Raw genomic sequence first — 14461 nt, 5'->3', positions numbered from 1 at the left:
GTGAGTGGATTGTGCGTGCAAGTGAATGAGACTGAGAGAAGGAGAGAGAAGAGATACGACACCCAAGAGGTTGTAAAACCCTCCTCCGAAGGCCCCACTCTCGTCGGCGAGAGTGGTCTACTTATTGATTGCACAAAGTGGTACAGTGACGATGCAATGGACTGATGCAATCTGGGACTATGCCGGTGATGACGACGACGACTTTAGGGCTGAAATCTAGGGTCTTTCTACTGCTGTCCAAAAACGCTATGGGCTGAAATCTGCAAATCTTCTATCTGCTGAATTCTGACTCTATGTCGATGACGACGATGCGCTGAAAACGCAGATGCTGAAATCTGCGTTTTCTGGGCTGAAACTGGAAACCTTGCGGAAACTGACCGTGCGGCGAGGAACTGCTGCGGGAAGGTGAGATCTGCGAGGTTCGGGACTTGGTCTACGGGTACTAAGGGCTGAAAACTGAAAACGCTGATGTTCTTTGACCTTCCGTCGCGGAGAATCTGCAAAACGCTAGGGTTTGTAACAGATGGAAAAACGCTAGGGCTGAAAATCTGTAAATTTGATGCCGATTGTCTGCAAAGGCAAAATGCTAGGCTGATCTGTTGTCTGTTGTAGTCGCCGGGGCTGATCTGTTGTGCAAAACGCCAGGGCTGGTCCTTCATGCAAAAACGCTAGGTTGATGGATCTTCTCCAAAAACGCTAGGCCTCTTTGGGGGGGGTTCTACTGAGAAGTTGCCTGTTCAGCATGTGCTCCTGCTGCCTCTTCTGCCAGAAAGTGCTAACTTGGGTTTTCTTATATATTAACTTAGCAAAATTGCCCTACCTACTTTTGTTGGAAAGTCACTTAAAAATAATAAGTGAAAATCCCAATAAATAGGAAAATAGGCTAAATGCACTGGAAAATTCCCCTAACTGATGCTAATGGATTTTGATGGGAATTCCGATGATCATGCTGTGTGCAACCGGAGGATATGTATCTATGCTAAGTGACTGGGCATGCACGGTCTACGAATAGACTCACAAAAGTGCCAGATCATTGCTAATCTAACTTGATCGGATTGACTGAACCTTGCTGTGGTGTAGCTTGTCCATGGACACATAGGGTTGGGATGTGTCACGTGACACCGCTAAGAATCTTCCTTGGTCATCCGAAGATGATTACAAGCGGTTCGTATATCTCGTTCATACACCCGACTCAGCCAAGAAGAAATAAAAAGCCTTTTGAATTTCAGCCATTTAACTCGAGCTTCCATCCTCAGAAGAAGGGTGAACCACCATGTTCGAGCATTTCCCTTGAAGAAAGATGTAGCCCTCCTAATCTTGGAGTGCTCTGAGTACTCAGTAATGCCCTCCAAAGAAAGCTATGTCAAATTGTTGAATGAAGGCCAAAGCTCTTGGAGCATCTCGGAACCCAGCAAAGAATTCAAACTTAATCGAGTGTCCACCTTCTTTGAATTCTTTCACTTTCTTGCTTTTGTCTTCGAGAAAGTCATATTGGTTGGCTCTGTTCTTCTTTGCATAAAACATGTGATCGTCGGAGTCCGAACTGTCTGAGGATGACTCCTCTGTAGAACTGTCAGAAACTGGGCGAAATCTGGGATTCTTTGCCTTTTTCTTGCCCTTTTGGAAGCTTTGCTTTTTGCTTCGCTTTTTACCTTTTCTGTCTTCCTCGCTCGAGTCAGAAGAGCTAGAAGAACTGTCAGAAGAAGAAGAAGAAAAAGAACTAGGTAGTCCGTCCAATCGTACACGCTTCTTTTGCTTTCTTGTCGATGCAAAAGAAGATTGATGACCTAAATAACCCGGGAAGTCAGTCCCTTTCTTATGCTTTTTCTCTTGCTTTTTGGATTTGTTGTTTGCGTCCAAAAGCTGACTAATCTGTGCCTAAACCACCTTTTGTAATTCTTGCTCTGTAAACATCCTTGGAGAAGTAGGTTTCTTGATTGCCGGTTTGATGGGTGGTTGTGTGGCTTTCTGCCATTGGGTGTGCACCTCTGCGATGGATTGTTGAGACAAAAATTTTGCAAATTTCGGATCCTTCGCAATTTTAATCATCTGCTTTGCTGCCTCGTCAACCAGTTGTTGACGCTCCATCTCTTCAATCTCGAACTGAGTAGGCCGAGGTGGCCCGTACTCTTCCTTTGTTTGTTCATCAAAATCTTCTTCGTGATCTCCTCCCGCATTAGCAGATGTAGAAGAAGTCGACTGATTCTTCTTGAAATCCACAAGTGTCACAAGAAAAGGATTGGATTTCCCTGTAGAAGAGAAGTCGGCCGTGCTCTGATACCATTGTAACAAACTTGGACACCCCAAGTCAAGATTCTACCTCGACACAACAAAGATTTACTTCAAAACAGTTCACAAAGACGACATGGCCCGACGTAGTTTCGTGCCCAGAGGTATTGGCCCCAAAGACTGGTGCTCCTTTCGGTATTTCTTTTTATATTAATCTGTGTTCAAAGTACAAGAGAGTCGGCGGGTGCTCACTCTCAGACTCTGCGTCCAAATACTCTGAGAAGTGAGGCCCAACCAACTTATTTATAGGTACAAGGGATGCCCAAAAGCCTAGGTGGTCTCGTACAGTCACTTACGTTTTGTCCATGTACAAAGACGTGCGGTATTCATCGAACTTTAAAATATTTTGTTGCACGATGACGTTACGTACGTTCAAAAAAAACAAGCGTGCAGTTCTTAAGCTTGAGAGATGTAAAGCTTGGGGAAGGCTTGAGAGCTATGAGGGAGGGAATGGAGAGCTTGAGAGCAATGCCTCATGAGAGAGCTTGAGAGCTATGCGTTTATGAAGAAGAGGAAAAATGAGGGTATGCTTCTACAGAGTTAGGGCCTTGAGGTCCTTGAATCTTGAGCTAGAGGAAAGGAGGGAGAGAGGAGGAGCATTATGCATAATGGCATATAATGGAGGGAGGGAAGGAGAAAGAAAGAAAGTTCTATTAACGTCCTTGTCGAGGCCAAAGCTGGCCTATCGGACAAATCAAATACATCTTTGATTACAATCCACTTTGGGTATCATCAAAAAAGAAAGGTACATGTGCCAACTAACTTGAAGGCTCTAATGACTCATGAGAGTTAGATATTACAAATGATAGAATCACCATGTGCATAAAGTGACTAGATGTGTGCATGTGTCAAGTCCATGTCTTTGACAAGCGGGGTGTGGTCTTGAAATCTCTGATAATAGCTTTTCCTCCACTGTAAACTGCCCATTTTCCTTGTTTCCTTGCTTCTCTGACGCATTGGATTCCTTCGAGAGAAAATAAAATGAAATGTTATATTAACGTCTTCAAAAAGGCCAGTGTGACCTATGAGATCAAACTGATACAAAAGTGGTGAATCTGTTACAATGTCTGAAAAGTGTGAAAGTGTGAAAATAAATGCGAAAAACTAAATACAAAGTATTAGATAAACTTCTTAGGAGCATTCTGGGTGTCTGGCTAGAATGCTTCTAATCCTTTGTTGTAGTCTCCTCCGGTGAAGTGTGCTTCTGCATCTCGGTCGTGGTCGTCTCGATTTCCTAAGCTCAATCGCCCTGTCCATGAGGGTGCCTTTGGTATGAATGTGGGTACTCCTTTGTGCTTGCTGCTGGCCTCTTGCTTCTCCTTCCATTCTTGCTTCTCTCGATCCGAAGAAATCTGTGATCTGCCTATGAGGCTGTAGTGCTCTTTGTCTTCTCATTAGATTATCCCTGTGCCAATGTAGTTCCAGTAGGTACATGCCTAAGCACCTTTGATCTTGTATTGCATGACTCTATCTAGAGGTCCAAAGCCTTCTTTGAAAAGGCAATGGAAACGCCCACGTATCTCATAGTATACGGTGCAATGGCATATGTAGTGTAATTTTGTCTCCGGCTCCATTCCGCATAACTTGCAAATTCTGCTCTCAGGTGGGATTCCCCTAAATCTGCCAAATTCAATTTCCAGCTGGTGTGAGGATGTACGAATCTGACCAATAGCACATCTCAAACCATGAGACAGGTGGGTATCCATGTAGCTCGGGCGAATCACAAAACCATCTTCAGATAGCTGTAGGAAGTTTTCTTTGTAGTCGGCCATCTTCCTCCCCAATTCTTGTGTAGGGTCTACCCATGTCCTCTTAGTGTCCAATTGTATAAGATCCTGGCGGGTGATTTTATTAATCTCCGTTCGTGTGATTGCCAGTGATGGAGCCTCAAGAGAGTATTGGAAGGGGGGTAATCTTTCCATACTGAACCCGTGTCTGTGAAACCACGAGGACAGTTGCGCATACTAGCAAGATGTATCTCCTTTCATTGCTAATTGTCGAGAGGATTCGAGGGCCAATCTAGTATATCGGCAATTATTTGTATCCCATAAACCATGTATAAAGGACATTGATTTGGTAAGAGCTTCAATTTCTATCGGAGGGGCAGCTAGTTCTGCTCGGGTAATCGCGTGTGGTACAGAGGCCTTGGCTCTAATCATTCGGGAAATCATAGATACCAAAGGTCTCTCCATTGACTTCCAATTATCCTGATCCACAGATGGTCCCCAAATCTAGACCCCATAAAGCATAGCCAAAGCCACCACAATATCAAAGAGCCAAAGTTTTGTTCGTGGTTCCTGAAACTGCACTTGTGAACACATCCTCTCCAACCCTCCCAAGGCCGCAAAGGCTTTGGACAATCTAGCATCCACTGCTTTCTTAAGAGTAAACTTCGGTCCTGTAAATACCACACCAAGGTATGTGTATGCATCTGTGTACTCTATTGTAGCCTGGCCATATGCAAATGTAGGTGCGGATCTCCTAACCCGCTGCGGTGTGGTGTTAAACACCATAACTTTGGTTTTACCCAAATTTACCGACAGTCCGCAGTCCTCCGCGAATTTATGTAATGCATCTAACTGCCTCTGCATTCCATCTGGTGATTCTGCTATCAATACAATATCATCTGCATATAACAACAAAGGGATCCATGACCCTGCAAGTTGAGCACCTCTGTCACCCTCTCTATCAATGTAATCTGATACCTCATCTATATACATACCAAATAAAGTAGGGGACAGTGGGCATCCCTGCTTTACTCCAACGGTGGAATGAACAATGTCGGAGTCCCCTTCTGGAGTACGTACATAGCCAGTTACTGACCCGTATAAGGCCATGATCCCCCAGATAATCTCTTTGGGGACCCCTAACTCTTGCATTCTGCGCATCAATCTGGCCCTTGGTACTGTATCAAAAGCTTTCTGAAAATCCACAAAGCAACAATACATCCTTCTCCCGCTTGCTCTTCCTTCCTCTATAATGGTTCTGAGCGTAAGAATATGATCTAAAGTGGAATAACCCCTCCTGAATCCAGCTTGTCCTGTTGCCCTTATGCCCTCATTCTCTGCCCATCTACTCAATTTTTGTTCCAGAATGGATGCGTACAGTCGGGTCAATGTGTGTCCCACCATAATGGTACAGTAGTTTTCGGGTATCATAGGATCCCCTGACTTGAAAATAGGTATGATAGTAGATAATTTCCAAGATTCAGGTAGTCCTTCACACATGACCCGATTAAACAGACGAGCAAGGACTTCTGAAAGTAGATCCCTTGCATGGGTCAGATGTTCTGCTACTAGACCCTCATGATCATATGCTCTTCTTGTCTTCATCTTATCAATGGCTTTTTCCACCATTTCCGTAGTAAAGAAAGTACTAGTAGCAGGGCATGGCTCTAGCGGATCTGGTAATGGAGGCTGTCCAGATACCGTATATAATGATGTTACATATTGATCCCAAATCTCAGGAGAAGTAATTGTCGGAGGCGATGAGTGCTCGTGAAATAAACGCCAGGCCTCATATGAGTCCTGACTCAAGAAGAGCTGATATAAATCCTTCTCCAGTTTGGCTAAAAATGCCCTTTTCTTGCGGCGTATTATATGCTGAAGAGCAATCCGAGACTGCTTATATGTGATGATCCCAAGTGTAAGCTCTTTCTGGACCTGGGTTCTCGTCTCTCTGCTTTCCTCGTCGTACCAACTGTTTTGAGGCATGTTCCCAGATCCTCTCTTCTGGTCAGGCTGAGTATGTGGGTATGCCTCTTGTGCTGCTCCATGTAGTATCTCTGTTAGCTGAGAAGTAATCTCCTCTACAGTAGATACTGGCTCGACTGACCACATCCTATTATAGATCTTTTCCACATAGATTGAATTGGTCTCTGGCGTGAAAGTATATCTTGTGTGTGTCTTCTTCCTTTGTACTTGAGAGGCATTGTATTGGAAGGAGATTGATAAGGTCAAGAGAGCATGATCCACTGCAATCCCAACCGGTTTGGGTCCCACCTTAAAGTCCTCGATACTAGAAATAAAGCTTGGTGAAGTCATGACATAATCCACTGTACTGGCCCCATGCTTGTTCGGGAAGCATGTGAACCCCCCAGATAAAGGGAAATTCTCTAGACCATTAAGTATGGCCAAACCATGTGTGGTTGCCATTTCCATGAGATGTCTCCCATATTCAGTGTGTTCTTTATCCTGTGAGTTTCTAGTAAGCCCCTCCTGTGACAAATCCACTTCTTTGAGCATTTCCTCAGAAGTATCATAGAATACTGCTTGAGAGTTGGCCGTTCTGGCATTAAAGTCTCCTAAGAGAACGATGTCTCCATCTCTAGAGAACTCCCATATGTCATTATTCAATATGGAGAAAGGGGATTGTCCTTTAGGTGAGGAGTAGACTGATGTACTTGGAGGGAAGTAGCATATAGCGATATATAGAAATCTACCTGTCTCGGCTCTCATTCTCACCCACATATACCTTGCTTGTTCATCTTTCCTGATAATCTGTAGTAGTGGTTTCAGCTCCTCTTTAAATAAGACTGCTACTCCTCCTGAACCCCGGCTACCTCGTAGAGATCTCTTGTCTGGTCGAGCAACTGTTTCCCATAAATACCCCTTCACATGTGGCATAAGCTGTCCCGGTATCTGGTGTGTCTCTGAGTAGAAAACTATGTCTCTGTCCCTAAAGCTGTCTTCAAAGGCACCTACATCTAGCCTATATGATCCATTACAATTCCACGCCGCTATCCGGAGCGTCGCCCCACAGGTCTCGCACCGTCATGATGAGCGCTTTTCCAGAACCACTACTTTCCCTCCTCTATAAAAGGTGATTTTCCCCTTTTCTCTTGCTGCCCTGATCTCTGGCATCAACTCTTGCATGTGTGCCACTTGTGCCAATGTAAGGTCATCTCCCAAGAAAATACCGGTTTTCTTAAGAGTTGGCCTCTCCTTTAGAAATTCTTTCCTTATTTCTATATTCGGGAAGCGGAGAATAAGTGCCCTATCCTTTACGTTTCCCTTCTCGTCGATTCCTTTCTTGCCCACTCTCCATGCACTTTGTGAGTAGGCTCTGTGATGCCCATGCGTTGTAGCAGTTCCCTCACTTCTTCATCTACATTCTCTTTGTCTTTGACTCCTGTGACCCGCACATGCAGAGCCCGATTCTTCCCTTTCTGCTCTTCTTCAATGGTCATATTAATAATGGTGGAGGTAGGTGTGGTCTCAGGCATCTGGGCCTTTCCTCTCTTCGCATCTTCAATCCATTTCTCTGCTTCGTCAACCTTTTCTTGTGTCTTAACAGGACGTTCCGCCCATGAAGATGCCGTTTTCGATTTCTGTTCATCTCCTTCCCGTAGAGCTTTCATATGATCCTTCATGTCCTCGAGCTCCTTCACCACCGAGGGTTGGTCATCTCCCTTCTCCATAGTTGCAGATTTGCAAGCCGCAAGTTCTCCTTTTAGCTCCTCGATTATTGCATCTTTTTCCCCCATGTGCTTTTCCATATTTGTTCTCCATGCTTCAAAGCTTGCTACTGCCTCATCGAGTTTCTTTTGCATAACGAATTCTGTTACATTTACTTCGGCCTTGATTAGGTTTCGTAATTCAGTTTTCACGATTTGAATTTCCTCATTCTGTATCCCCCGGATCTCTCTCCTTAGTTCTCTCATCATGTCTCCATACATGGAGTTCCTGTAGCTCTCAGCGTTCACGTGCATTTCCTTCCTGATGTCATCCCTCATATAGTTTAGCTCTGATTTGAGCATCACCTGGACCTTCTCCATCAGTAGCTCATCATGTATCCTTGAGGTTTTCCCAACTCGTAAGGATCCTGGTGATAGTACAGTATCTCTGTTTCTCCGTTTGAAAGTAGCCGTCGTTTTTTTTTGGGGTGGTGTAGCTATCTACACCCGGCCCTTCCCCTTCGGTAGGCGGATCCATCGAACCCGAGCCACAAATGTGGTGTAGGGTACTAGGGTGAGGGAATTTAAACTTTAACGTAGGAGATATTTGTCTCTGCCTCTGTCTGCGAGTTGGTGCGAGAGAGAGAGAGACTGCGTCCCGCTGCAGAGGGAGAGAGGCCTGCTCGCGTAGGACACCAGCGGAGTAGGACAGCTCGCGTAGGACACCAGCGCGTAGGATGTCTCGCTTAGGATGAAATGAAAAAATTGTGTAGGATGTAAGTGAGAAAAAACACGTAGGATGTAATTGAAAAAAAGTGAAAAAACACGTAGGATGTCCAGCGTGTAGGGTCACCAGCGCGTAGGATGTCCTTTGGGGCCCCCCTCTGCAGAGAACTCTTCGAACCTGCTCGCGTGGGCATCTATGCTGCTCGCATAGAGAGAGAGAGAGAGAGAGAGAGAGAGAGAGAGAGAGAGAGAGAGAGAGAGAGAGAGAGAGAGAGAGAGAGAGAGAGAGAGAGAGAGAGAGCGGGAGCAGTAGGGGAGCGCGAGGGGGAGGAGGCGGAAGAGAGAGAGAGAGAGAGAGAGAGAGAGAGAGAGAGAGAGAGAGAGAGAGAGAGAGAGAGACCATGTACAATGCAAGGGAGGGGGGTAAATTATAATGGGCAATGAGCATTGACTCTTGAGGTAATGTCACAAAGGTATCCTAGACTAAATGTGTGCAAAAAGTCCCCCTCAAAAAGGCAAAGTCAAATAGTCAAAGTGTTAGTTGGCAGTCAACATGATTGTTTTGGTCGGACAAAACGGACTAAACAATTGGACGGGACGAGACCGTACGGGACCGGACTAAATGTCCTGTCCAACGTACGTGAACTACCCTGCCAAAAGCAGAGCCCCAAAAATCTTTTAACTTAAAAGCAAAGTTCTCAAAAATCTTTTATCCAAAAGCTTTCAAAATTTAAAGCATCAAGTCCCAAAAGCTAGGCATCGTAAATTGCGCACAGCGTATGGACTGCCACGTCATCAACATGAAATCCGGAGCATTTTCCGCCGCAAAATACGGGCTGCCACGTCAGCAATCAGTCAGCCGTCCGTACTGGCTGCCACGTCAGCATGTGTGTGTATGTGGGCACTGCCACGTCATCAGTTTGTGACACCTTCAGCATCAGCAGATCAGCCATTGTTTTTGCATCAGATTAGCCATTGTTTTTGCACCAGATCAGCCCTAGCGTTTTTGCATCAACATCAGTTTTTGGAAATCATCAGCATGGAGCACTCAGTATTCAGCATTTAGCCATTGTATCAGCGTTTGTGCAAGTAATTAAAGCAAGTACTTGCTTTGGCAACAAAGCAAGGGGGCCCTTGAGGGGTGGTTGGGACTCGACATGTGTCTTCTCTCTCTCTCTCTCTCTCTCCTGACAGACTTACCCGTAGAGCATTTGAGGCAGCTATACAGCTATCCGAGAGTGGGCATGAGAGAGCATGGTACTCACAGGTCAGAGCATGGTTTGAGGGACACGGTCTTGACATGGAGAGCCTACCACCATTCCAGTACGACCCCCACTCACCATATGTTCACCTCTCTCGCAGTGAGAGGAACTTGGTATTGAGACAGGATCTGTGGCAGCTATACACTAGGAGAGTCTGGGAGGCACCTAGCTTGGGGACGAGGATGTCAGATTACAGAGACCAGTTTCTCACCATATTGTCTGGGGGGTTCATACAGAGACCACGCTACATGGACACATATATGCCACATAGCTCACGGGTGGCGATTGGTCAGCTGAGAGTGGCTTCACACAGGTTAGAGATTGAGATCGGGAGACATACTGGTGTTCCCAGGGGGGAGCGAATCTGCAGAGCCTGCACAGAGGAGGTGGAGAGTGAGGAGCACTTTGTATGTAGATGCAGAGCATACACTGAGATCAGAGGCAGGTATGAGGCCCTATTTAGAGGACAGCCCACTCTCCGAGAGATCATGGAATCTCGGGATCAGAGACAGCTCGGACGTTTCTTACTAGAGATACAGAGCCATCGGGACACACTACTACAGCCACACACAGCTACACAGACAGAGGGGAGACAGTCGCAGCTCACAGACTTCTTTCAGAGGATTTCCGCCCCCCCCTCACCAGACACTCAGAGGGGAGTGACACTCCCACAGGCGGAGGTGAACCGAGCTAGACGACGACCACGAGTCACAGGCTACAGGGGCGCGAGCTCCCACCACCGACAGATCGAGGAGATCCGAGCCCGGGAGCGCCGTGCCACTGAGGAGCGAGTGGCTCAGATGAGGGCTGACCCGACAGCTTTCATCCGGGTAGCCTCGGCACCAGACCCACCCATGTACCACATCTTACACCCCCCCATTAGTACAGGATGGAGCTAGATAGCTTGATGCATTCTCATGATTGTACTACCTTGAACATACAGACATGCATATACCCCTAGAGATAGAGCTCCATCCCTCCTCAGATACTCCACTACCTACATTCAGCTCAGTTTTGTATCAATTTTGTTTCATTTGTCTTTCCGATAGACGGATGACATACACACAATGTACATTTGATTTGTCTCATAGGCCGATTTCGGCCTGACATAGACGTTAAAAATCTTTCTTTCTTTCTTTCTTTCTCTCTCTCTCTCTCTCTTTCATTGTGTTCACTAAAGTAAAGTAACCCTGTGTTTGTGCGAAGTCCTAGATCTGACCTAAAATTTTTAAACCCTTCCGTTGCACCCGACACAGAGAGAGATTTTTCTTCAGGCAATGTATCGAAGATTAAGAAAGCTTCCAGAAGGAAGCAGTCTGAAAATCAGGATCCTTGCTTGCTACGTGGAGTGTATTTCAAAAACATGAAGTGGCAGGCTGCAATCAAAGTGGAGAAGAAGCAAATACATCTGGGAACAGTTGCTTCAATGGAAGAAGCAGCTCATTTGTACGACAGGTATCAGACATTCTTTGTTCGCTGATTTTTTTTTAAAACTGTATTTGAATATATAGACTTTGACATACTTCCTTTGCAAAGGGCTGCGTACTTGTGCGGAAGAGTACCAAACTTTGAGCTCTCAGAGGAGGAGAAGCAAGAGTTGCGAGGACTTCAATGGGAGGACTTTTTGCAGATAACAAAAGATGCCATTGCAAGTAAAAGTAAGATGTGTTAAAAGCTATGCACCTTGTTTTATGTGTTTGTCTTCTTCTTTTGGAGGAATTTTCTATTCTTGAATTGCCAAAATTTTGCAGAGAAACAAAAGAGGGTAGACAACTATGTTCGAAGGCGGCGTTCATCAGATCCTCTGGAAGATAGCAGGGAGAATACCTTAAGTTTTCATCAATCTTATCAGCACTCTCAACCTTTTGAGGAAACCGCATATCACCAGCATGCCTCATCCTATCATCAGTCCCCTTCGTTTGATGAAGGTGCAGCTTACCAATATAGAGCAAATTATGATGAAAGTGGGCATGTTTTTCAGCAGGCAGCAACACCAGCATCCTTTCAGCACGGTCACCCTCCCCATAGTGCTCTTTATGAGCAATCAGCTGCGGGTCTTCCTGTTGAGGGACGGCTCGGGTCTCTTTATCAGAAGCCGCCTGTATTCTCCTCGGACTACTACATTCCTGCTCCAGTGCATCAACAGACCATTTTTGCAGGAAACAGTAGTTTCCCCTAGTTGACCACAGATTGATGCATCCAAATGAAGATTGCTCATGTCGGCACATGGCCCAAGAGAGGAAGAAATCCTTAAACTTGCCAGTACTACGTGCATTTTCCAGGTGGTTGAAGAAATTATCAGCTAAATGCCTGCATAGCCAACTCGGAGTTGATGCAGATGGTGTTGGGAGCTTTTTTCCAAAGTGTCACAATACCAAGCTTGTGGAAAGTTTCAGATCTAACTTTGTTATATACGAATATGCTTTCTTTATAGGGTCCTCACTTTTCGAAGCGAATTCCAGGTGGGTGAAGCTGAAACCTTGCGAGGACTCTGAAAAACTCATGCTGCATATTCAAAGGAGCAGGTTTGCAGTGGCCTCGGAGATATAGAGCTGTTGCTCTGTTTTGGCAAGGCATGGAAGGAGATTGCGAAAATCGCAAGCTTACTAGGATGGACTGTATCATTGAATGATTTGATTGCTTATTTGTATGTTTGATAAGTCATGTTTGTTCTTCTTGACATGGAGTTTCTGACAGCTCTTCTTGGGTTCTTTTCTTTTTCCTTATACCATTAAAGCGCAGAGAATTTGTATTACAGGAAGAAGCTTGTACAAGGAAAGGCTAGAAAGCCTTTGAAACAGGAAAAACTGAATGAGGGCAAGGGCCCAGCACAACCTACTTCTTAGAGCCTTTCTTTGATTTGGCTTCTTTCTAGCATGTCATAGATTGAATGAGTTTGCAACCTTCGAAATCGCCTGCCCAAACATGTTTTCTGATGTGGATGTGATTCGCTAGCCAAATTGTTCATGCTTCATCTGTCTTGTCTCTAGAGCCATGAAAACTGCGGTGCTGAATCTTCTCTTATTTCTTGTTGAGCATTGAGCTTACATGATGGAGCTACAAATCAAGTAGTCTTGCTGTTATAGGTCGTATTCTTCCTGGGAGAGGTGTCAAATCATGCCAATAGTCTTCCCACACTCGATGTTTTGAGACTAGCCTGCTGCTTTGCTGGTCTCTTTTTTATTTGTTCTCGGATGTAGATGCGCTCCATTGCCAAGATTCGTTCACATTCCTGCTTTGCATTTGTAGTGTTGTTAAAGAAGCTCTATGTGGAGGCTTTTGTAGTGCTGATTGAAAGGATGGGAGGATGCATGTGACATTGCAAGCATGAGTTGCTTTCTATTTACAAGTTTGATGCCAAACACGTTGTTGGCTAGACCTTGAGACCAACAAATACTTGTAATTTTGTATAATGCTGCACAATTTGATATGAATAAATAAGCAAATACATATTAAATAAATGGAAAAATTACCAATTTTTGCAGTGGCTAGTCTTTTTAACAAAAGAGGTCGATCTTGGACTGTCTCAGACAACTATTCACCAAGCTCACAAATAGAGCCATTTGAATCTAAACTCAACTCTATCATCTTCCATGGAGGGGATTGTTCCATGAAGAGTTGCAAAGAGAACTGGCTTTGGAAATGTTTGCAAGGTTAATGAGGAGCATATATGGATACTTAGTTCTACAACCACTAATGGGCATTGACTATGTTAGTAGGGATGTATTATTTAGTAGATGAAGTGGAAGTGGAGTCAGCAACACTACCAACTCTTGATTGTGTTACAAAAAAAAGTCGGTAAGCTTATTCTGCCTCGGTCGGGGGTGGATGTTGAGAACTCTTTTCCCTTCAAATGGTTGTGAGGTGTCTTTGAAGCTCCAAGAGAAAGAGCCCCAAACATATTTGGTCCTCAAAATGTCTCCATCTAGGTATCCAAACCCTTCCAAAACAAGTAGTGGTATCTCCCCGGTTACCACAATACATTGGACATCTACAAAAGTAAGTTTCCTTTTCCTTTGTCTCCCTCTCACAAAGATGGTAGATTCGATTATGTACCTTTTAATTGATCCACACACTTCTCTATCCTCATTTGGTGTAATGTGAGAATGTGATTGATAGCTTGTGTGTTCCATGGGATAGTTGGCTATCCATATAGATCGACAATGATGAAGCCATCTATGGAGAGATGAAGAGAATGAGCTTAGCAATGGGCCATCCTTGTGCCATTGGGAAAGGGGATCTAATCCAAGTTCTTTATGTACTCATTTCAAATATGTCTACACTAATCACTTGATTTTGCTCTAATCAACCAAGTTCGTAAGTCGGTCAATCCAAGCTATACTCAAAGGGTGGTAATATATCAATATGCATATTGTGCAAGCTCATCCAATGCTCATCTAGGCATATTAGTAGTGTCTATCATCCTTTGTTGCTAGCGAGGATGCTTGTGCTAGTCGTGAATATCTATCTTGCAAAAGTTCCCATAGTTTGTGGAGGAAAGCCATTGCCTCAAACTAGGCCTCAACCACCATAGGTGCCACATTCATCTCTACTCTTAATCATCTCATGTAGAATCGAGGCCTTCGCCTAGATGATATGTGATATATTCATGACAAGTGGTTTCTCCATATGATCCCACCCATCATAGTACTCTATGTTTGGCCCATCCTAGTGTAGATCAACACTTGTCTTCGGGTTCGATAAACGTCCAATCCCTCAATACCTATCCGATAGAGGAATGTCTATGTAACTTGTGTATCAAAGAGCCACAATTTGGTGTGTGCCGGCT

The 14461-nt window shown here is 44.7% G+C and overlaps 1 protein-coding gene across 3 annotated transcripts in view; it reads left to right on the top strand.

The window, feature by feature from the left end:
• The window catches only part of LOC147439491 (uncharacterized), a 54582-nt gene extending 42063 nt beyond the window's left edge, over positions 1–12519 (top strand). For 2 of the 3 annotated variants that reach the window (XM_086485324.1, XM_086485325.1), the window contains exons 5-7: positions 10929–11127; positions 11209–11330; positions 11424–12519. In XM_086485324.1, coding sequence (XP_086341450.1) covers positions 10929–11127; positions 11209–11330; positions 11424–11851 — 749 coding nt within the window. In that variant the 3' untranslated portion in view covers positions 11852–12519. The remainder of the gene's footprint in view (positions 1–10928; positions 11128–11208; positions 11331–11423) is intronic. The other variant, XM_086485326.1, reaches the window with a different exon arrangement.
• The last annotated feature ends 1942 nt before the right edge of the window (positions 12520–14461 follow it).

The sequence above is a fragment of the Adiantum capillus-veneris genome, chromosome 16 (assembly GCF_014529385.1).
Source record: "Adiantum capillus-veneris isolate H3 chromosome 16, ASM1452938v2, whole genome shotgun sequence".
NCBI classification, from domain to species: Eukaryota; Viridiplantae; Streptophyta; class Polypodiopsida; order Polypodiales; family Pteridaceae; genus Adiantum; species Adiantum capillus-veneris.
The sequence above is the reverse complement of the archived record's forward strand: the minus strand, read 5'-3'. Positions and strand labels throughout refer to the sequence as shown.